This window comes from Strigops habroptila, chromosome 17, assembly GCF_004027225.2.
Source record: "Strigops habroptila isolate Jane chromosome 17, bStrHab1.2.pri, whole genome shotgun sequence".
In the NCBI taxonomy this organism is placed as follows: Eukaryota; Metazoa; Chordata; class Aves; order Psittaciformes; family Psittacidae; genus Strigops; species Strigops habroptila.
In genome coordinates, this window is record NC_044293.2 from 1,816,601 (window position 1) to 1,839,191 (window position 22,591).

Here is a 22,591-nt window from a genome sequence, read left to right on the forward strand (position 1 = left end):
TTCATACTAATGACCAGAGAATAGCAATGTATTTCTTTACAAATAGTGTCTTGTACCATAATCTGTAACCCTGCAAATATTAACTAATCAGTTTTAATAATATCACACTAGGCATTTTCCCCAGCATACAAACTAGCTCAAGCATGTTGATCTCAAGATCACTGCAAAGATCTCTGCTAAAAACAAGGGTCATGCACTCCATGTAGTCTGTCACAGAATTTTTACCCTCTTTCTCATCTGAAGGACCACAATAAGAACTGTACCCCCTCCCAGTACAGCCAGCAAACAGTAAGGATTGGGGCCTGTCTTCTACCCCTTAGATCCACACACATACACCAACAATCATGATGATATCTGACTAAATCATACCATAGATACGGGATTTTGCATATTGGGTCTCCTCCCTATTTACAGGCCATGTGAAACAGTATCACAGGCTTCCAGTGGACCAGATATGTTTTTCCCACGTCTCATTTCACAGCAGCAGGTGTATATGCCCTTCAAGTGAAAGATTCTGAGTCTGTATTCCTCCATTACACCATTACTTGATCTTCTGACTGCTCAGTAGCAGACGAAAAGGCATTTTTGTTTCTGTGAACTGTGCTGTGACCAAAAGCAGTTAGGAAAGCAGTATCATTCAACCCAAAACCTGTTACTAAACCACAGGAGGAAAAAAACCCCAAAACCTCCCCCACAAAACAATACATTATCTGTTTGATATGAAACAAAGACAGAAACAGGCCTTCATAAGACAGAATCATCTGTGGTGACCAGCAGGGGCACATACCTTTTGCTGATGTCTGATGCATGCGTATTTTTTTTGATGCGACAAACTGCAATACTTTCTCCACATTTTCCCTCATCTGCTGCTGACTGGTGGGGTTGGCCTGAATGCCATTCAACTTCTCACCAGCTAAAGGAGTGAAAGAACTTTGTTAGAGAAGAACTGAACCACCTGGTGCTGTCACAGGAATTGCTATAAGTGTAGGGCCTGGTGAAAAACTGCAGCCCATGGGAAGGACTCACACTGGAGAATGTCCATGCTCCAGCAGGGGAAAAGTGTTAAGACAAAAAAGCAGCAGAGATAATGTGTAATGAACTGACCACAACCCCCATTCCCCATCCCCCTGCACTGCTCAGGGAGAGGAGGAAGAGAATTCAGGAGCGCTGAACCCAGAAAGAAGTGAGGATGCCAGCAAGCAGGTCACTCTTCCAAAAATGCCACATGCTAACACCATTCCTCTACAAGGTAAATGCTTTCATAACTCCATTCCAGCTTTGTGGGAGTTAATATGGTCCCTGGCAGGTTTTAGCACTTCTGTTGTAACTGTCTGCTAAAAATAAGGACTTTAATAGAATTGCATTTATGATTTGCTTTATGATTGTTTTCTTCCAAAGTCACTCCTTCCCCCTCTGCAAGCTCTGACATCGTCATTAACATCTGCCAGTATGCCTGACAGATGTCAGGAGCCAAGGCCAGCCTCTTCTACACAAGCTCTAAACTGCAAGATGAAAAATAGTGCCATATGGCATTACTGACCTACAATCTCAATGAGCAAAGCAAGAATGACTCCATCTCGGAGATCTTGTCTGAGGTCTTGGACTGGCTTTATTGTTGGCTTCTTCTTCAGCTGGGAATTCACCCAGGCCACATATGCCTGTAGTTGTTGCTGAAAATAGAAAACAAAATGTTTGCACGTCATTACCATTTCAGGGGGAAGCTGCATAGCTCTCTCTTTTTCATGTTCACAGATCTCATTGTCTTTTGCCCTTGAAAACAAACACCAGTGGTCTCATCCCAAAGCCTGCTGAGCACTAACTGACATCACTGCATACTGCGGTGCAGCTCACTCCAGGCCAGGAACTGCAAGTAGGCAGTAGGACAGGACTTGTAAGCTAAGCACAGCTGAGAAGACAGCTTTACACAACATTTAATTTAGGTAGGTGCCAAACCAATGCTGACATCCCTTCAGTTTTGGTGCCAGAATTGGTTCACTCACAGCATTGTGTGGAGGAAAATAGTGTGGATGTGACACTGATCAAGAAAGTAGAAAACTCACAATGCAGAAGCAAGAAACCCTGTGTTATTTCCTATTGAAATATGGTATCTACCAAAAGAAAATGACAGATTTCCTGGAAGAGACAACAGCCTTTCTCCTTAACACTCCCAGCATGGCTCATTTGTACTGTTGTACAGTCCCCTTCCTCCACTTCCTTGAAGCTGCGCTAACATTTCTAATGGCCCAATTTCTATTTCTGTACATATGGAAAGTGGCTTGCCACAGCACTGCAAGCTGCACCTGCAAGACCTGAGAGCAAGGAGCACTGTCTTTCCAGCAGGTCATACTGGATACTGCATCATATAGCTGTGTATGTTGCCATAAGGGGAAGATCGAGAGAACCTCAGGCTTGTGGTCAGTGTGAGGATCCATCTGGCATAAGGCAAAGAGCAGATCCACATGACCTTTTCCTTTCCATCCCCCTCTCAGTAACACTTCCACAGCTAGTAGAAGCACTGGTAACACTGAAATCCACTTGGGCTGGGCTGGTGTGGTACATGGAGGGTAAACAAACTGATCCATTTATGGGATTACCTCCCTTTTCACTAATCTTCCCGTTACTCTGCTGATGCAGCACGTTTTAAGTCTCTGTTCCATATTATCTCAGCAATGTCAGTCAGAGTTTATGCTTTTACAGCCCAACATAGCCACAATCTGATCACAGCTTCACTCTTAATTATCCTGACATAGGAAATCCAACTTTAATCACACCATGGTTCGGTCTGCTGGTTCAGAAAGGTGACTGGACCTGCATTCAATTAGTTCTGCTCACTCAGCAGAGAGCTGGAGAACAGAACAGAGGAGATGAGCTTGGGTTACTGCCCAATGGCTTTTGGAAAGGAAAGGAAGCAGAAGTGGCAGATCTGATGCATGCTTGCCAGAGCAGACTTGGCCTGTCACATGAATTGGATCTGCATGCTCTTCTTTGGCTGTAATAGCAATGATGCGTGTCAGTTTTGCCTATCCAAAATGAATTTATTAAAACAAGTACCCGAGAAAAGAGGTAAGTTTGTTTATAGTAATATAGCATCATTATAGAAATATACAGATTCAAGATGTACCGGATAGGGTTGCAGCATAAAAACTGCATCTGAAGTCTGTGTAATTTAGGGAAAGAATCTTATCACAATTGTTTACTACCTTGTAGTCATTTTTCAAATAATTTCAGAAAGTTCTAAACTGTTGTATTGTACTAATTCCACAAGGGCACAGCCCCTTCCAGCCCACAGAACATTTGCAATTCTTATAGCAATCCATATGGTTCTTCCGTTCAGGCGCTTCTTTTTTCACTTGAGGGAAAAACAGACCCTTCACTGAGCAGCTTGTTTTCTAGTTCTTTTCGCTGAACATTCTTCATGCATTCATACTAATAGCTGCTGTAACGCTGCAGACTTACATTTCATTAGCAGACTCACTTTGTTGTTTGGTTAGTTTGGCTTCCTTTTCCCCCCAGTAAAGCATAAGATTTTCCTGCAGAAGTTCAGACAGTTTGGACTGCTCAACATTTCCTGATGTGGTATCCAAAAACTAGGAGATCTAATGACTTTAGCAAGACACCGCTGCAAAGTCCAGGGAATAAGCTGTCACTTTTGGCAGAGGTGAGCGGGTAACTGAACTTACCAAGAAAATAAGATATGAAAGTTTAGTGACCTAAAAATGGCAAAGTGGTGTTAAATGTATGAAGGGACAAAGCCCACTAACCACTCAGGAGTTTTCTGCTTCTCCTTGCATTTTGGTTTGAGCTTCTGATGAGACAAATCTTAGGCTTGACAGGGTTGACACTGCTCTACTCCTGCACCAGTATTTCTTTCAAAACAAGGATTTTTCAGAAGAAAAACATATCAGCCTAGCCTAAGATCTACTATGCAGAGCACATGTTATTAGGATTATGGTGGAGTTAAGCTTAATCCTGTTTACGTTAACACAGATTTGCATTCCAAAAAAAGGCCAGGTTTACCTGTACCTTGCAATGGAGGAGCTCCCTTACCTGAAAGAAGTTGGAGCCCAGATTGCTTCAAATCCTCGGCAAATCATTGTAGGGTTTTTATATCCAAGTCACTCTGGAAGACTTAAAAGACTTTACAGGGCAGGAGAACATCTTTAAAGCAAGGTACTAGGGGCCAACTGCAGTTGTAAGGAATTTCCCAAATTGCAGGCACTTCTGCTGGCAAATTGCAAGCAAATTTGCACTTCAATAAGCACAACACATCTCAGAGTAGGCTTTTACTTTGGATTATTTACTCGGCACATATCCTGAAGAAGTGCCTCAGACCTACTGGCTATAGGAAGACAATGATGGAGATCAGTAGCATATATCTTTGTGCTTCCAATTGACAGCCAATGATATACAGGAGAAAAACGCCCTTCCAGGGTCAGCACATTTTTCTTAGTAATCCCTTATTGTTAATTACAATTAAGTGTCATTATCTAGTATTTTCCACAGGTGGAAGAAAAGCAGCAGCACTACTGCAAGTCTCCTGTCAGTCGTAGGTGTCCTTGCTATTCTCATTTAGCCAATGCAGTTCACCACCTGCTGCTTAGGGCTCATGTTTCTCCCCTCTCAACCATCAATGAGTCCAGTCTGCCCCACAGTAAATATAGGTAGATCACAATGCCTTGATATGCTACTCCATCTTTTATTATCACTGCTATCTACATTACACTGTATAAGGTTAATTTTCACCTCCTCTGAGATTAGGGTATTGCACATTTTGAAGATGGAGATGCCTTCAGAGGGCCTGACCTCCTTGCTATCATGTTACAGTATACTCCCATATCAGTCTCTGATAGGAAGAGATTACTTTTCCATGTTCATTTGATGAATGTTTTCTATAATTTCTAAGATCAATTTCAAAGACTCACACAGCAAAACCTTTGGGAGTTCTGTGGACCCTATCTGAAGATGGTATCCATTCCTTATACAAATTCCCTATCATTGCAGGCAGCAACTACTCCCGGAGTCTACCAGATAGAAAGTCATGTAAAATGAACCTTGTTAGGATGTACTCCTTTGAATCAACAGCCAAATATCCATGCCCCAAAATGTCACTGCTATTCAAAGCTAGGTTGCTTTAGGGATAATCTCTGGCACTTTTGCAATATGTTTTAGTGCCTCTGCATTTTCCCCAATCTGGTATTTTGAAGCCATTTTCTCACACAAGCAGTGTTTCTATGCAAGCATACAGGCGAAAAGCTGAGCCACAAGAGATCTTTTACTGTAAACTGCCAGTATTTTGGTGCACATGATTCACCCTGAATTGTCAAATGGTTCCACTACACCCAAACAAAGTCCAAGGTCTGTCAAAACAAGTTGTACTGAGACATTCCCTGATGCTTCAGGAAAGAAAAGGAGCATTGTTCCTTATTTAGCAGAATGCAGTCACTCAGTCACTACCCCTGTACAGGCAGGGAAAAGCAGCTTTGTAAAGAGACTGAGCACACAGTATGACTGAGCAGTGCTTTTTGCAGGCAAGAACCTTTCATATGAAGAAAAGGGAAAGGGACACTCAGTGAGCTTGCCTGGTCCAGGATGAAGGGCACTAAAGGCACATTTAGGACAGAGACTCTGTTCCTCACTCTGACAATGACTTGCTGTGAATTTGGCAGCCCACTTTACCTCTGTGTGCCTCAATTTCTAGCTGTAGGCAGCTGTACTAATTTTTATGTTCCCTGTAAAATGCTTTGATAACAATAAATCTTTGACTGTTACTGTGTAAGTGCACTGTAATATACCCTGCCAAACGATAGTCACTGCAATGCAACCAAGTAATAGCCTGGCTTAGACAGACAGTGAAACTCAGACACTGCTCAACCCCTAATCCTATATAACAGCAAATACATCCTTCCCTTGCTGATAGTCCTATTGCTGGTCAGGCACAATGGCTTTGGGAAAAATTGATAAGAATTCCCACTAGAGTAAGAAATTGTCTGCTAAAGTACACTGCCATGTACACCCAGGTGTGGGAAGCCCCAGCTGTGCTTTCGGATGTCTGTACCTGAGGCTTAACAGAATAACAATGCAGCAGCTGCCCATCTCTTGTGGACCAGCCAGGCAACCTGGCAAGATTCACATGGCTCTTCAGATCCCAGCCTTTCCCACTTTGGCCAAGCCTTAAACAAGTGTGCCTGATCATCCCCTGGCTTTAGCAGTGTAGAGCGCATGTAAAATACTACACCAAAGCCTCACATTAAAACAAATCTGATGTGAAATGACACTTGGCCCTACTATGTGGAAAACAGCAGCATCTCTAAAGAGCTTCACGTATTTAGTGAAATCCAGGCTCTCAGGGATTCACTGCTACAGGGAGCATTTAGTTATGGGCTGGTCCTAATGGACTGAACTGGACAAGGGAGACAGGAGTCAAAACAGCTCTCTTCAGAGTGAATCCTATTAGCTATAAATAGCACTCATTGCAAGCAGAGGGTGAGTGCAAGTTTCTTCTGCTAAGATTGCAGTTGCAGAGAAATTTTAATCACAGATCATGAATGTTACACCCAGGGGCACATAACGGCTACCAGAACAAGCACTAGCAAATTTATACTGCCAGAAAATGACTTCAACCAGAAAAACAGACCAAAATGAAACCCAGGTCATTTCCCACAGCAAGCATTCAGATATCACAGATCGGATGCCATCTAATCACCTCAAGTCTACCAACAGATAGAGCAAACCTTGAAGAGTGAGAGAGACTGTATGTGTGGGAAATTGAGGAAATACCTACTGCATATGCCATTCAGCTAAGAACCTGCTACTAGATGGAAAATATTACATGAAGCACTTGGTGACGGGGCAGGCAATGAGCAGCCTGCTAGGGAGAGAGCACACAACAAACCTGCACTGCCCTACTTCCTGCATGCATACTGCTGGGAGCAGCAGTTCTCACACAGCAACACGTGTGGCTATTTCCCCATGTAGACAGAGCCTTGTGGGGTAACTCTGCATTTCACTTTGCTGCTCTTGGGACACCCTGATTTCAAAACAACCTCTGCTTGGGCTCTTAAAAAATCACTTCCATTTCAGTCTCTGGAGAGGAGGCAATCCCAGGCCTGTTGTTCAATGTAATCTCAGAGGGAAAAAATAACTATTTCAAATGATTCGTTGCACACAGGATAGAAAGGGAAAAGAATGCAAAGGAACAAAAGAAACTTGCTTGTGGCTGTGTTAGGTAACTTTTCAGGGATGGATTACTGACCAAGATGCTGAACCAGCGAGGCAATTCCTGCAGAATCCCAATTCACTGCTTGTGTTAAATTAACTCTGACTTTTAATCTTGATATTAACCTGCTAAAGTCACTACATTAGTGACCACTAAAGCTAAATATTAGTTTAGTAGCCACTCACTTCCAGCTTTCTAACATCAGAGTGCTGTGATGTGCTGTGATCAGACACCTTGGGACACTCTTTCACATTCAGGGACTTCTATAAATAAGCACCTATGTTACAAAGAGATGGGGGGGAAGTACAGTTGGTGGATCTAAACAGAAGGCATAGAATTACAGGGTTTCTCACTCATTTCCAGCTGTAACTCTGATGTGATGCGTGTCCTCGGCAAGTCACTTAACCTCTCTGTACCATAGGTTCTGCAGTTGCAAAGTTGATTTCAGTTTTATTTCAGCTATAATGTGAAGCGTGTGATGTGGCAGAGAGATCCCAAGTGGGAGACGTGACAGTGAATCTGTTTTTATGGTGAGAGGGGAACTCTTCTTCCACAACTGAGAAGTGTGTGGGTAAAACCTGACAGTTAGGGTGGGGCTAGCACTGAATGTACATAATAATGTTCCCATTAGGAATTATATTATTAATAGGTTACTATTAGCTTATGCCAGAGAGAGATCTGCTGCCCTACAGCACAGGAAGTGTGAGCTTGCGCTAAAGCAATACCTTTAATAGCTAAAAATGAGACTGAGATACTCTGTGGAGGAGGGGATGGAGTATTTACACGGTTACACAGAGCAATCAAAGGAGGCCTGTGGCTGGCGTGAAGCTGTGAGGCTCAAGTTTCATACCCACTTTATTTTCCCTGCGATGGCTTACGCCCAGAAGGGATGTTCATGTGTGGAATATGGGGCAGAGCAGTCGGTTGGGGGCTGAGCTTTGCGAAGATGAGCAACCACTAATCACAAACGAAAACAAGGAAGAACAAAACACACCATGAGACTATCTGTGCCACTAGGTGAGAAAGCAAATAGCAGGAACTGCTTGGTTTTAGCACCAACCCCCCCAATTTTCCTTTCTTTCCAGCACACAGGAAATCATACTCCAGCATGGACTGCACAATGCACAGCCAGGCAGTGGCTGCCCTGGCATTTTCTACAGAGTCCATAGGGAGACCAACAAAACTAATTTTCTGTGCACCCTAGGGAGGGAAAGTGACAAAAATCTGCATTCCCCATGCAGCTACAGGATTCCCATCTCTGGGATTTCTTGGTGCTTCTCCTTATTTTATGATTTATTAGTCTCCCTAACAGCAGAACAAGCAAATAACGAACACTTTTTAAATTACCTTTTCCTGACCAAGATGAATTTCAACCCCTTAGAGATTCAACCTACAGGGCAAGATGGGGAAAAAAACAGCCAGCCTTTTCTTTGTCAGCCTCTCCCAAGAAACAAAGCAGATTTACAGGCTTCCAACAGCCTTCATACATAGAGATTTCATACACTCAGGAGAAGAGTTAATTCTATAAAATAAACTGTGTTCCATAACCTAGCTGCAGTTTGTATTATTTACTGGAACAACAGTAAAGCACTGAGAAGAGAATACAAACATCAGCTGCAAACCAGGCACAAACTCTTCAAAAAACTACTGCTTACTTGCAGACCTTAGGCTGAACTGCCCAGTATGTCCTCCTGTTAGTAAGTAGCCCTCCCACCCTGAAATCTTGCTCATTTTTCTCCTTTTCTGTTCCTCAAAGCACTGGGAGACATAACAATTCCTGCACAAAAGCATGCTGCCTTCCCCCGGCAAGGTCTGTGTGAGACTTGGGACATGCATTTACCTCCGTGAAGCCCTCCTGAAGAATATCCAGTAAATTCCCCCTGGCCAAACAAGCGAGCATTCTCCAAGAGCCCACTGACGGGCGAGGGTCTCAGGGTGCACCGGGCAGATCTTCCAGCTCTGGGTACAACCTCTTCCTCCTCCTCCCAAGGACAAAAGAGTTGGAGCTCATCAGGAACCACATTCATAGTCCCATATGTGCAGCCCGTTACTGCACACAGATAGTTGAGCCAAAGTCAAGGCTCGCACTGGGCATGCTCAAGAGGGAGTTGCTGGGGGAGTAGCGGGAGAGATGTCATATGGTTCCCATAGAAACGCTTCAGCTTACAAGATGCAGGCCCAGGACTGAGTTGGGGAAAACATCTGAAACCCATTTCCAGCAGCCGAACTCACGCAAAACCTGCTGTGCAAAAGAGATTTTCAAACCCACCAAACACAGCAAGCCCTGTATGGCACGGGGGCAGGGAGAGAGTCGAGGAATAGCAAATAGCAGATGCCTTTCTTAGCTAGAAAAGCGAAAGATTGTAGGAGCTGCCAGCTTTAACTCTCGGCAATCGTTCTACGGCACCAAAGAAACAGCAGCGTTGTCAGCAACCTGGTAGAGACAGAGCGCTGCAAACCAGGTCACAACACAGCTGGTAGCATTTGCACAGTACTCAGCCCTGCTTTAGCTGCCCTGGCAGTGAAGTTGAAAGAAGAAAAAAGACAGAAAACTATCAAACTAGAATTTATTACAGTCCCCAGCAAATTTTCTAAACCATAACTGCATTCATTCCAGAAACAAGTATCAACTATCTCCAGGCAATCTAGGAAAATGGAAAACCTATGGAAAACCTCTTAGAATGGATGAAGACCCCTTCTGCCAGGGGCTCTGGCTGCCAGTTCGCAGAGCAACACTGCAAGTACTGCCCAGCGGCATCAGACTGTGCCTTCGGATTTCAGAAAATCTGGCCAAGCATTTCTAGGTGTGAGACACGTTTAAAAACAAACATGTTTTTTCTGGCTAAGTATTGAAGCACCTGGAGGAAAAAGCAATTGCATAATTTTACCATCTTACCCTGTCAGGTATGGAGATGCAGCTAAAATACTGCAAGTCAAGCAACAGGCAATTTCTGTCTGTAATGCACGCAAAGCGTTCAAGAAGGAGTCAGCCCCCACACCTCCATGACATAAATTTCAAATTATTTATTAATATTTGCATCCCCCACTTTTCATAGTTTAGTGGGATTTGAGATTTTTATGTTTTCATTAATTGTAATATGACAATTACAGCTTAAAGCAACAGGTTACAGTGAGGCTTCGCACGGTGTTTTGTAACTGGCAGTGCTGGTGGTTAGTACCTTGATCCAGTTTACTTTTGAGAACCAAAATGCCATTAAATGATAGCAATAAGTATTTATCCCCGGTTTTTTGTGATGCAGTCAAGTAGCTTATGCCTTTGCAATTTCAATAAAATTAACTCCAGATGTACCGAAGTAAAATCCCTTTGAATGCATGGAGAGGTTGCAGATGGCCGCTAGGTGTTCTCTGATTGTTTTTAGAATTTGTTTTATGAATTTGATAGTGGATTCAATATTTTATGCTTACAATCCCTGCAAGATCTAGCTGTTTACCCTTGTCCTTTGAGGAGCAGAGAAGCCAAAGGCAGGCTGTCCCTAGCCACAGACTTTACACTGAAGACATAACCCAAAATTACGGGCTTAAAAAAGTACATAAATCTAAGAATAAAGAGATAATCTGTTCAAACAGCATAGAAATGCAAAGCACAAACAGGATGTAAATGTAAAATCTACTGTTTAAATTATGACAAGATGATACACTGAGAGCACCAGTTCGTTTATCATGGTCCACCTCAGTGGCAGTTAGTAGGTGTTCTGTTGCAGTAATGATAGGCAGCAATGAAGCATTTTTAACACTTCTGCTCCACCCTGTGAGGACTACAATGCATTTGAGCAACAGCAGAATATAGAGAGACTGCGATTTAAGTCCCTGCTTGCAGTGCAACCTGCATTTGTCCATAGAGCTTGTATATTAAGTCTTGGCAGGGATCTAGTTTGTCAGGGATGCAGCCTGGCTTTGTTCAGAACTGGGGCACAGCTATTTTACTGTCTAAACTCAAACCGGTCCCGAGGTACATGCTGTCTACGGCACTACCTCAATTACAGCTTAGCAATGATACCATACATAACACATCCTTCAATCACAGTGCGCTCCCCATGCCATTGCATGGCAGGACACGTTACTCAGCATGATGGTGAGGGGGCTGTCAGCCATATGGATTGAGCAGCTGGTTTTGCATATAAACCACACAAAGAGTCCTGGACTTCCTTTTAAAAATGTAGTGCTGGATCTATATAACAGATAGAAGTCAAATGTGGTATAGAGAAGGGCCAACCAAATACAGTAAATGACCAAAAAACTCCCATGCAGTTATTCGTTATTAGTACTGAGAAACACTTCGCTCACCCCTCCTCCCTATACTCCTATTTTCTGGCACAAATCAGGGGACCTAAAGTCAAATGTTTCACCCATGGTACAGTAGTGCCATCACTGAGAAATACAGAATTCCTATCTCAGCTGAACATATTGGGGGAACTGTGAAGAAGTTGACTTGGATTGGAGAGGCTATTCAAGCCAGAAGCCCTATCCTGCATGCCTTTTTGGATCAACCAAGCAAAGCTGGGACTGAAGTCTGAAATTCAGGTGAACACTTTCAGTCCCATATCCCTGTTAAAGAGCTTCTACATACTAAAAGACCAACACAGCGAAAGGCAAAGTGTTCTTATTATATGTGCGAGGCTCAGTACAGGCTTGCTCACAGTATGTTTTCCACCACAGATTCTATCATCATAGATTTGCTGCTACATGGGGTTTCTTATCTTTGAAACAGAACTCCCTTGCTTGGACAATATGAATGTCAGAGAATAGAAACAAGGCCATTTCTGATGGCTAGACTGAGAGGCAGAGCATGCTGAGCCATTCTTCTGTTTATTGTGGTAACACAAATGCATCTCGGGTATATGTGTGTGATGAAAATACCTTTTAAAAATTAAATGCTAGTTGTCCCATTTGTGTGTTTCACTCTAACTTTTCAAGGTTCTTGTAGCAGGAATCATCTTTTTCTTTCAGTTTTATAACATCATAATAGATGTCTTTGAATGTTATCTTTGCAAGAAGCAAACAGATATGTAGGATGGCAGTTTGGTTGGTGCCATTGCCCTCTCCTGGCCAGTTTCATCATAACCCTAACCTTTGTACTTGCCCCTGTTGAATTCCAGGCAAGAAGTATTACAAAGCACCGTTACTGCTCCATTTCCTGTTGCTGTGATGAGACTGTGGTCGAGTCACAGTAGCACCACCAGTATCAACACATAAACCTTCTTTCAAGACTTTCATCCAAGGATTTTAAGGCACTTTATCAACATTATCTAATTGTTTCTCTTATCAGCCCTTGAGAAAGAAAGATCAATGCCCACAGTTCAGCTCTTGAGAGTGAAATTTTACCTGGAGAAATAAAAGCAAGTGAATAAAATTTACCTCATTTTTGTGAGGCAAAAAGAGCTGCCTAATGCAACTCATGCCTGTGTGCCACCGAGTGTCCCCTCCTAATGTCTCCATCAAGCATCCCAAACAGAGGTCAAAAAAAGGACTCCTGTAAACTCACAGAGGATGCAGCAGGCCGTGATGTGTGTTGAGGCACCATGTCCATCAGAGTTCCCATGCTGGATGCTACAGCTCAGCTCAGTGCAAATGTATCAGCACCCCTTCCCCCTTGAAGCCTGAGGAGTAAAAGCAAAGGTATTCAATACAAAGGGAAGAATTTACTTAGAGGGAGAACAGACTTTCAAATGAAATGTCTGAAGCACAAGAGGAATGTTGCCACCTTCTTTCACTGCCTACAGAAAATATATATTGTCTTAGGGCAATTTACACATTTTTGTGTTTTCTCCCATAAGTAAAGTATGTCTGGTGGACAGAATTCCCCTGAAACACATGTAAAAAGGATTCCTGATTACATTGGCTTACAATGCACATAGGATCTAATTATCTCTTCCCATTTGTTGGGGGGGAATCCAAGTTCAACAAAAATACGTCAGCCAAAGCAGTACTGGTCCCTAGTGCCAAATATTCAGGGTATTACTTGATTCAGTGCATTTAGCCCAACCAACAAAGATTCATAAATAATTTTATGAAACAATTGCACATATTGACATTTACAATCTGGGATTTTCTGGTAATCTGTGTTTTCTTTGCTTAGTCTTCCTTTAGAAGTTTGTAGTGAGGTCTGGTGAAAGGAAAGGTGGGGGAGTTTGGAAGAGTTAACAGAATGGCTTAAAGATTCCTGGAGAAAGACTGAATGGCAGTAGGAATAGCTTTTTAATAATAACTTAAAGGTGGGTAGGACTGTAACCCTTAGGCAGACACCTTGGTTGTGTCATCCTGATACATTTCTAGGGACCAAAGGCCAGGGGTAGGAGAGGATGGGTAACAGAGGTGGGGGTGCTGAATCTGTATTTTTGGGGCCCATTCTGCAAAGTGGGGCTGATAGCAAGTGAGCAGGAAGGCCACAGAATCAGAATCATAGCACCAAGTAGGTTGGAAAAGACCTTTAAGCTCATCAACTCCAAACATTATCCCAACACTGCCAAGTCCACCACTAAGGCATGTCACCAAGGGCCTTGTCTACATGGTTTCTGAACATTTCCAGGGGTGGTGATTTCACCATTTCCCTAGGTAGCCTGTTCCAAGAAGAAATTTTTCCTAATATCCAATCTAAACCTCCTCTGGTGCAGCTTGAGGCCGTTTTCTCTTGTCCTATCACTTGTTACTTGGGAAAAGAGACCGACCCCCACCTCCTTTCATGAAGTTTGGGGCAAGGATCTGAGGCCTTAGAAGCGCTGTGTGGCTGCCGGTGTCTCTGGAAGCAGGGTCGATCCAGGGGGATTGGAGCGTAACGATCCCCAGGGGCAGGGCCGGCTGGCGGAGACCAGGGTATGGGGAGTGGTAGGACCGGGATGGGGGCCTCGGGTACCAGCCGGTGGGGAGCCCCCGGGGAAGGGGTGGTACAGGGACAACCAGGGTTCCCGTGATGTGGGATGGGGTACCGGGGGATGCTGGGCCCGCCCCGCGTCTTGCGCCCCTACCTGCGCCCGGGCCAGATGGTGCGTGTCCGGCTCGGGTCCGGCCGCGGCGCGTCGCCGCTTGCCATGGGAACGGAGGCGGGACGGGGCGGCCCCGCGCAGACCCCGCCCGGCCGGGACGGACCCGCCTGCAGCCGGGGTGGACGGGACGGGACGGGACGGGGCCGCTTCGCTCCCTCGCGTTTGTCGGCAGCAGCGGCGGGTCCCCCCGCATCGAGCGGGATAAGCGTGAGGAAGACTCCGGCTGGGGGGGGAGCCGTGTGTGCGCCCCCAGAGCCCCAGTGCAGCAAGCGGGCAACAGCCTCCCCCCAAAGTGCACATTTATTAGTTCAAACTAAAAATTACATCTTTAATGTTCAAGGAACATTTGATACATTAACACTCGTTTAACACCTAAACATAACAACCTCGGGAAACACAGGAGATAGGCTGTTGGAAGCTTTTAATATTCAGTGCAAAACCAAGTCCTTTAGAAAAAATCCTTACTGCAGAACATGTGACTTTCACATTTTATCTATTCAAAGCCTGGTAAACAGGCAAAATTACTGTGGTGCTCCTGTTCCTGTGCAGAGCATTTGATTACCTCTAAGATATGCTGTACTTTCAGAAACAACAAGTGCTAGGTACACGTGGAAGCTGGAGCTCCTTAGGGAATAGATAAACTATCATTCCAGGCATTCATTAAAAGACACTACCGCAGCTCCCAATTAATTCAGCGTACGAAAAGGCCGATCCAGATCAACAGAACTAAGTGACATGACTAAGTGAAAGCAAGTTCCTCTGAGCCAAACCCAGTCCTACTTAGGTCCAGTGCAAAACTGGTTTAACTTGATGGATGTGCAAATTTACATCACTCTGGGCCCAGGAGCTTGACATTAGTGTCTGTGCAGCTTGCTATCCCCAGCCCCAGCTCTCCTGCGGGTGAGGAAAAACTTCAGTACCACATGCTGTGCGTGCCACTGCAATAACAGGCTGTTTCACTTAAATTGTGTTTAACAGTGACCTGTTGGAGTCTGTACCTTCTAGAAAACCTCCCATCTCCTGGGAACCATAGTCCAGAGTTAATAATGTGTCTAAAAAATCCAATTTCTTCCTATGATGCGGAGAGCTTGACACGAATCGAAGCCAGTGTCCGTTTCTAGTTCTTGTACCAGTGATTCAGGACAAGGAGGTCCACAATTGCTGCCCAGCATGAACCAGATCTTGCAGCCCGTCTGACAGCTGGGCTAGCAGCACCGAGTGCTGAAGTGTCTCATGACTCCCTGACACACACTTGTAAGTAAATCCTATGCCCATTCAATCCTCCTCAGTCCAAAGGCCAAGTTTTCATGCTGGGCATGGAGTACAGAAAGGAACATGGAAGAGCAGAAAGAGGAATCCTTGGCACTCAAAAGAACCAGCCCTTATGAGAATATAATCCTGTACCCATTGTAGATGAAGGGCCTTTTACTGCAGACTTTACAGTAGCCCCCCTGAGGTCAGCTGGATAGCATAGGCAAAAAAAACCCTTTTCAGGTAGAAAAATATACTGTATCCATTATAAAAAAGGGGCCTTCTCCTTCAAATGTTACTCTGGCCTTACAATGGCCCTGCTGAGATGGGCAAAAAGGTAGAAAAAATGTTAAGATTGGTCCTCAAAACACTTCCATCTTAGCAAACACTGCCCTTACCAGCTTTATTTTTTGTAATGGGCAGGAACTCCTTCATGCTTTTTGCATGTAGCTGAGCCACAATATGCAAAATTATGTATGTTTAGACATTGTACCAGCGTGTCCATATTTAAACACTGGCAATAAACAGGTTGTCCCATGATCTGCATTTAGCTATGTAAACCATTATTGAGGAACAGAATGTGCCAAGCATTGATTTAGTGCCTGAAGATACTGCTTGGGAGCCCTGTTCAATTGCCAGTGCTGCAACTGCCAAATGCAGTCCAGTGGCAGAGGCCTTCCGGATGATTGCTATACTGTATTACTAACACTATTTTAAATCCATAAACGACTTCTTGAAGGTGTATCTGGGAGGGTTAGCAGAAAGCACCACATGGTGTGTGCTCTGTGTTACTGGGGCTATCTAAGGCAGGCAGTAAAACAAAAGAAAAATGGAGGAAAAGTCCAAAGCCCTCTTTAAAGTTGACCAGGATCCATTCCCAATATCTCAGGCATGCAGACAGCTGCTGTTCTCTAAGGACTGGATAACTGTCCTAAATAGAGGCAGTGGCTTTTAAATGCCTGCCTTGCAGTTAAATTGTGAATTTTCCATGTCTCATTTCCAGTCAGAGCCAAGAGCTCACTACTCACTTCTGGGCATGTTGGGATAAGGATGCATATCTGTACAGCCCTTCAGTGAAAGAAATTGTTCTGTACCCTTCAGTTAATTCTGCATTTCTGGCCTTGGTTTTAGTGTGCTGTGCATGGTTATAAAACACTGTTTTTTGAGAAAGGGGGATACACATAGGACATGACTTCAGTTACAGTGGCAAGTGTTGGAAGAAGACATTGCGGTAGATACTGTCAAAAGTTTCATTCCATTTCTTCACAGTATCATCCACATGTCATTCTGCACACTGCAGAATTTTCTTAACGTTGACGTAAAATCCTATGACATCTCCCTTGTCCCAGTATTGAATCCTGTATGTCATGTTCCCAAATCCATCTGCAGAGCAGCACTCAGCTCATCCTGTGCCACAGCAGGAACTTTCTCACTGCAGCTCTGAGCTGTGGGTTTTAGCCTTCATCAGCCAAAGAACAGCTCTGTCTTCTCACAGTGCTGAGAGGAGACAGGTTGCCAGTTTCAGAGGCAACTCTTCCAAGGGGAAGAAGTGTTTTTTGTCAGCAGAATCAGATAGGAAGCTACTCATCATCTGAGAATAAATATGTCTGTGTCCTCCAAAGAGAAATGCAGGTGGAAGACACAGCCTCTCCACACTTTCTCAAGGAGAGTTGACATGTCTGTGAGGTTAGCTTGTGTCTACAGCATCCTTAAGTCTGTGAAATCCTTTTGCTGCTGAAGGAGGAGGGGACCATCAAGCCCATTATACCAGGGTCCCATTCTTACTGTCATATTTCAGCCTGGGCCGGGGGAAGTTGAGGGTGGCATACTCTGTGGCATTCTGCACTTGTAAGTTCTTCACCTCTGCTGCAGACCGCTCCCGGACCTTGGTGAACACTTGGATGTCTGCGTAATGAATGCTTTCATCCTGCTTCACGCTCCTGGGTTTACTCACAGTGGCGTAGACAGGAAACTCCGGGACATCTTCATACGTTGGAGCCTTTGGGGAGAAAGAGCTCTGGAAGGTCAGCTTGCAGGGCTGCTGCTACACACACCTTCCCCAGACTAAGCAGAGACACCCTGCACACCTTCCCCAGCACCATCCAGGCCTTTGACACCTCAGGCACAGAAAGAGATTTCATCTTACTGCTTCCACTGCACTTTAGGGGGAAAAAATGGGCCCACATCACTGTGCAGCAATGCACGTTGTTCCCACAGCCATTAAAGCCTGTACAGAATGACACAATTCATGGCTCTGAATAAGCTGCCCCATGTCCTCCCAACCCATGTTGCCTAGGGAGTGGTGGTCAGCTCTGTCTCTTCTCAATATAGTTAGGAAAACAACTCTGGGAAGATATTTACCTTCCTGCCAGGCTGGTGCTGTTGGCTCTCATGTCTCACATTAGTTCCTGAAAAAGAAATACCAGAGGTTCAGATTAACAAAACTGTTTATTGTTCAACCGCTGAATGCAGAAATGCAGTGTCTGTCCCATGGACTCTACCCACTGGACAAAAATCAAATTTCCATCTCATCTGACACCCTCGCCCCTAATGCTGTCTCTGGGACCCACCTCCGAGAAGAAAGCCTGGGCTTATTTCTTTGGAAAAAATAAGGTTTTCTGGGATGACAACATGCTGTGGACCGCAATGTTCTTGGCAGAACCTAGGAGGACGGACACAGCACAGAGAGCTTCCTTGTCAGGCCCTTGGAGATGACAGATCCAGTTTTAACTTAATTTCCTTTGCTGCCTGGCAAACATATTTTGCCCAGCGTGGTCCAAAGGCCACTGGATACAACTGGGATACTTAGAGAATGCACTTTATTCTGGGGGACTGATGTCAGACGGATGTTTACAGCCCTTACAGTGTGGGAGGGGACCTCAGCCTCGCAGATCCAATTCACAGCCCTGACTAATGACATCTAACCAGGGGCTCAGTGGCTACACCCCTTCTTGGCCTCTAAAGCATTTCCACAAATCCTTACCTTGCTTTTCTTTCTTTCTTTTAAAAGGCGAAGGACACTTCCTGAAATCAGAGAGATATGTCAGCCCTGAGAAGCCCCAGCCTCTGCTGTCATAACATGCAAACCCAAATGCACCACCCCAGGGTACCCTGGTACAGGTACGTATCTGAGGGTAATGAGAAAGGCCCAAGAAGTGTCTCAGAGAAGAGCTACTGAGCCAAACCAGAACATGAGTGACTCTTGCAAGGAGAAGGTCAAAAGGGAAGATGTGGGTATGTGTTCCCTTCTTCTTTGACATAACTACCATGCCCCACAGACACCCCCAAGTCTCCTTGCCTTTCAGCCCTGACTGGCTGGCTGATGCACATGCATATGCATCAGAGTGAATAAGAACAGATTTCACTGTGGGTTTGTGACTACATTTCCACAGCTGTATGATCAAAGATGCAGGGTGTAGAGCATGCTCTCAATTGGAACAAAAACCTTCTCTTAGGGCTGAATGCTCTGATAGCCCCCCACTCTCTGCTTTGCCCTCCTCGCCAAAGGAGCAGCTGTGTGCAGACCTTGTGCTAATTTAGTGTTTCAGACAGTTTTCCTGTTGTCAGTTTTCCACTTAAAACACAACCAAACCAACCAAGCACTTACTTAGTATAAGCCAAGCCAAACCCTAATCTTGGCTGTACCTGTGTGACCAGAAAGAGACAAGCCAAATACAGCTACATTCCAGCCACAGAATGAACAGGAGCCGAATTCATTTGAGCTGTAACAACAGAGCCAGGAGCTGAGCTCCCGCAGGCTGGCGCTGGCAGGAGCACAGGCTGCCTGGCAGAGTGGAGACGTGTCCCATTCTGGGTCAGATGCATGAAGGCAATGTTATCATTGCATCGCACTGAGAGGGCTGGAGCAGAGCAGGAGCCAGCCCTTGCGTGGCTCCTCCTGCATACGCATGTCCATCTGGTGCTGGCCGCCGACCAACACAGCGCGCAGCCGAGGGTCTTGCACGGGTCTGTGTCTCTGCTGCAGCACGTTTAATGGGGCTACAGAGCTACCAGATGGTTCCCAAGCAACACTTTATGTCCCACATTGTGTGCATTTGCCAGACAGCCCTGCCACAGGCAGGAACGATGCCGTGCATGAGGCAGAGCTCTGCCTTTCCCAGCTTTCCGAGGCAGTTCCTGTGAGCGGGCAAGCAGGACAGTGTGTGCTGTAATGTCTTTGGCACTCTAATGGCAAAACAAAAAAAGCATGAACGCGGACAAAGCACTTGGAGAACTTCAAAATGGTCAGTAATGATTAACCAGGCTTGTTAGACCTGGGAAGTCAAAGGCAGCTTTGGGGAAAACAGGGTGGCCATGCGCCTGTGCAAAAGGATCCAACACTGCTTCTTGTGCCTCAGCAGCACCAATGGCCCTCCGCTCCCCGACAGACACAATCTGGGGGGCTGTCCCCAGGAGTTAGGGGCCCAGCTCAAGTCAGCATTGCTTTTTCTTGTGGTATTTCTCACTTGGCTCTTGCAGCTTCCTTCTCCACTGTCTCTGTGAGCTTGCAGAGACTCCAGGGCCCTCCTTGACAAGGCTTGTGTGCTAGAGCACTTTGCTTCTTTAAAGCATTCAGCCACTCAGCATTCAAGCTGCTCTTTCTTGTTTTGGTTGCCTTCCTTTGTAGAGAGAGCATTAGCAGCCAGTGTGTAGGCTGGAACTATTCTGAGGCTGTCTGCAGGCTAATCACAGCCAGGCAGGAGACAGCGTCTCCCAGCCTTAGATCTGTGGTATTTAGAATGGATATGGCAAGGGAAACTAGAGCAGGGCAAACCTCCCACCTCTTCTCAAAACCAGGTCAAACATGTTGTAACTAACAGCCAGCTAAAAGCACATTGTACATTCTACATGACAACACACATGTCCCTGCTCCTACATCACTTCCTCCCTTTTCCCCATGTCAGTGCCAACCTGATTTCTGCCCTACACAAGCCTGCTTTGCAGTTGGTCCTGAATTTTGGCATCTTTTACTCTCCGTACACATCCGAGGCCCTGAGTACTAAACCAAATGGTGAGAATACCTGGGGCCTGCCCTCCGCAGGGCCGTGCTTGCAGAGATACCCAGACCTGAGGGCACACTTTCCTTCATCGGTATCTTTCTTGTGTGAATAAATTTGCTGTAATGACTTTTCTTTATAGATGTCAGGAGCCTCCTCAGTCTCTTGCGCCTTGCTCTGTCTCCCTTAGGGCCTGTGCTTTCATAGTAATCAAGACTAGGATCTTCCATACAGGAGAAGGTGAGCACCTGCCTCCCCTTAGCCCTTTTTTAAGTCTCACTTTTATTTAGAAAGCTCAGCTCTTTGCTGACACAGCTGTGGTGCTGAGACAATACACAGAAATAAATGCAGTCTAGGAGTCTGGAAACACCTGAACTAAAATTAAGTACCATTTTTTTCCCTCTGTCACCAAGGCAAAGCTATGAATCACGCAGACTTCTGCAGCGGGGTTTCAATGCACCAATCTTCTCTTAATTGTGGTCCTCTGTAGGTGTCTTCCAAGCCCATTTTATCAACAGCACATTCCTATTTGCCCTGGAAGGACCTCGGTGTCCTGAACCTCCTCCTTTGCTTCAGCCACTAGGTGATGCTGTGCCTCTTGTAATTATTAAAAAGCCCTGATGAATTTCTAATACTTTTAACAGATGCAGTGTTGGAGAGAATGCCCGCGGAGCTTCATCTGATATTCATGGCTCTCCCCTTGTATCATGCTCAGGGCCGAAAATATTTCCACTTGGCACCGAATGATGCTCCACTGTGCCCTTTTTCTGTAAGCAGGAGGTCCAGGGCACAACATGAGCCAGGAGGGATTAAACTGTCATCCTCGCTCCCGGGGAGAAAGAGCAACATCATCTGAAAAACGTGGCCCGGATTTCCCAAGTGCAAATAAAGCCCAGAGAGAGGCAGCAGGGAGAAGGGCTGGAGGAGCCGAGAGCAGGATGGCGTAGCTGACCCTTTGAGCCCTTAACACCAAGCACTGCCCCAGGGGCCCCTCCCTGCACTACGCCAAAGGGACACCTATGGTGTCCACCTGCCCAGAGACCACTGCGGCAAGGACAGGGATTTTAACTAGATCCTTCCTAGAACTGAGCTATTCTCAGCTGCTGGCATGGCTGTGGGAACCCAAGCTACCAGCCCCACGGCAGGCCTGAGAGATGCGAGCAACAAAACCCCTTCACCTTTCCCTTTGACAGCAGCGGCTGCCCCAGCCTCCCGTCCCCACCCCGGCACCCGCACAGCAGTGACCCAATGTCCGTGCTGCCTTGCTCTCGGTTTCGGTGTGAGCTGGCGCTGTGCAGAGCCGAAAGCCGGGCGGGACCCTTGGCAAACCCAGCACCAGGAAGCAAAGCTTGAGAAGTCCACCCAAACCTCAGCTCAGGCCGCCCGGGGCTTGCGCTGTCATGCCCGTATCTGGCGGATGCCGGACTCACCACGGTCGCCCGCAGCTGCAGAGATTGCCCATGTCGCTCCCTCCTCCATGAAACAGAAGTGTTTTCTGGACAGGGAGAGCTTGTATTTCCTGGTTCCTGCTCGGCCCCTGGCTATTCCAAGGGAGTGTCTGGCAGTGTCGGATTTCTCTCCATGCTGTACTAACGCTTTGCTACAGGCCCGTGCGTGCCATCTACCGGAGCGCTTGCACTGGGCTCTCCGTGCCCCAGGGCCAGCGCTCTCCTCTTGGTACTTACGGAGGAAAGGGCAAGCAGTTTGCCTCTGCCTTGGGGCTAAAACGCTGCTGGATGTTCCTCCGCTATCCCTCTCTCCCACCAGCGCCATCCCGCTGATACCAGCAGCGATGAAAAGAGGATGAAGGAGGGACTTCAAATGTTCCTGAGCAAAAGGACAAACACCAGGACGGGAGCTCTCAATGTGTTCCTGCTGTTCATCGTTGCAACTCAAGCAGGATGTCAGGAAAATGTGTGGCATGGGCTGGCATCATCAGGGAGAGCGTATTTTCTTGGGAGGGAAGGTGATTGATACCCCTGCAGAGGTGAGAGCAAGGCTTGCAGGTCTACTCTCAGCTGAGCTCTGGTGCTGCTGCTTCTGCCACTGGCAGAAAGGCATATGCAAACTCAGGGGCATTATTGGGAATCTTTTGTTTACCTACCTAGATGTAAGTGTATGGATTT

The 22,591-nt window shown here is 45.8% G+C and overlaps 2 protein-coding genes across 4 annotated transcripts in view; both read right to left on the reverse strand.

The window, feature by feature from the left end:
* The window catches only part of DIXDC1 (DIX domain containing 1), a 34,799-nt gene extending 20,549 nt beyond the window's left edge, over positions 1–14,250 (reverse strand). The window contains exons 1-4 of one of the 2 annotated variants that reach the window (XM_030505356.1): positions 14,200–14,250; positions 12,720–12,834; positions 1,541–1,670; positions 788–913 (exon numbers count right to left, since the gene is read on the reverse strand). In XM_030505356.1, the coding sequence (XP_030361216.1) occupies positions 788–913; positions 1,541–1,670; positions 12,720–12,776 (313 nt within the window). In that variant the 5' untranslated portion in view covers positions 12,777–12,834; positions 14,200–14,250. Of the gene's footprint in view, positions 1–787; positions 914–1,540; positions 1,671–9,056; positions 9,306–12,719; positions 12,835–14,199 lie in introns of those variants that run through there. The other variant, XM_030505355.1, reaches the window with a different exon arrangement.
* A 371-nt stretch (positions 14,251–14,621) lies between these two features.
* On the reverse strand, positions 14,622–22,050 carry C17H11orf52 (chromosome 17 C11orf52 homolog). Of its 2 annotated transcripts, XM_030505358.1 has the most exons (4): positions 21,896–22,050; positions 18,452–18,492; positions 17,830–17,876; positions 14,622–17,467 (listed from the first exon to the last, which is right to left on the reverse strand). In XM_030505358.1, the coding sequence occupies exons 1-4, from the start codon at positions 21,925–21,927 to the stop codon at positions 17,231–17,233; spliced, it is 357 nt and encodes a 118-aa protein (XP_030361218.1). In that variant the 5' UTR covers positions 21,928–22,050; the 3' UTR covers positions 14,622–17,230. The 2 variants fall into 2 exon arrangements, with proteins under 2 accessions (XP_030361218.1, XP_030361219.1); XM_030505359.2 differs by lacking the exon at positions 18,452–18,492 and having other exon boundaries at positions 21,896–22,047.
* Between the last annotated feature and the right edge of the window lie 541 nt (positions 22,051–22,591).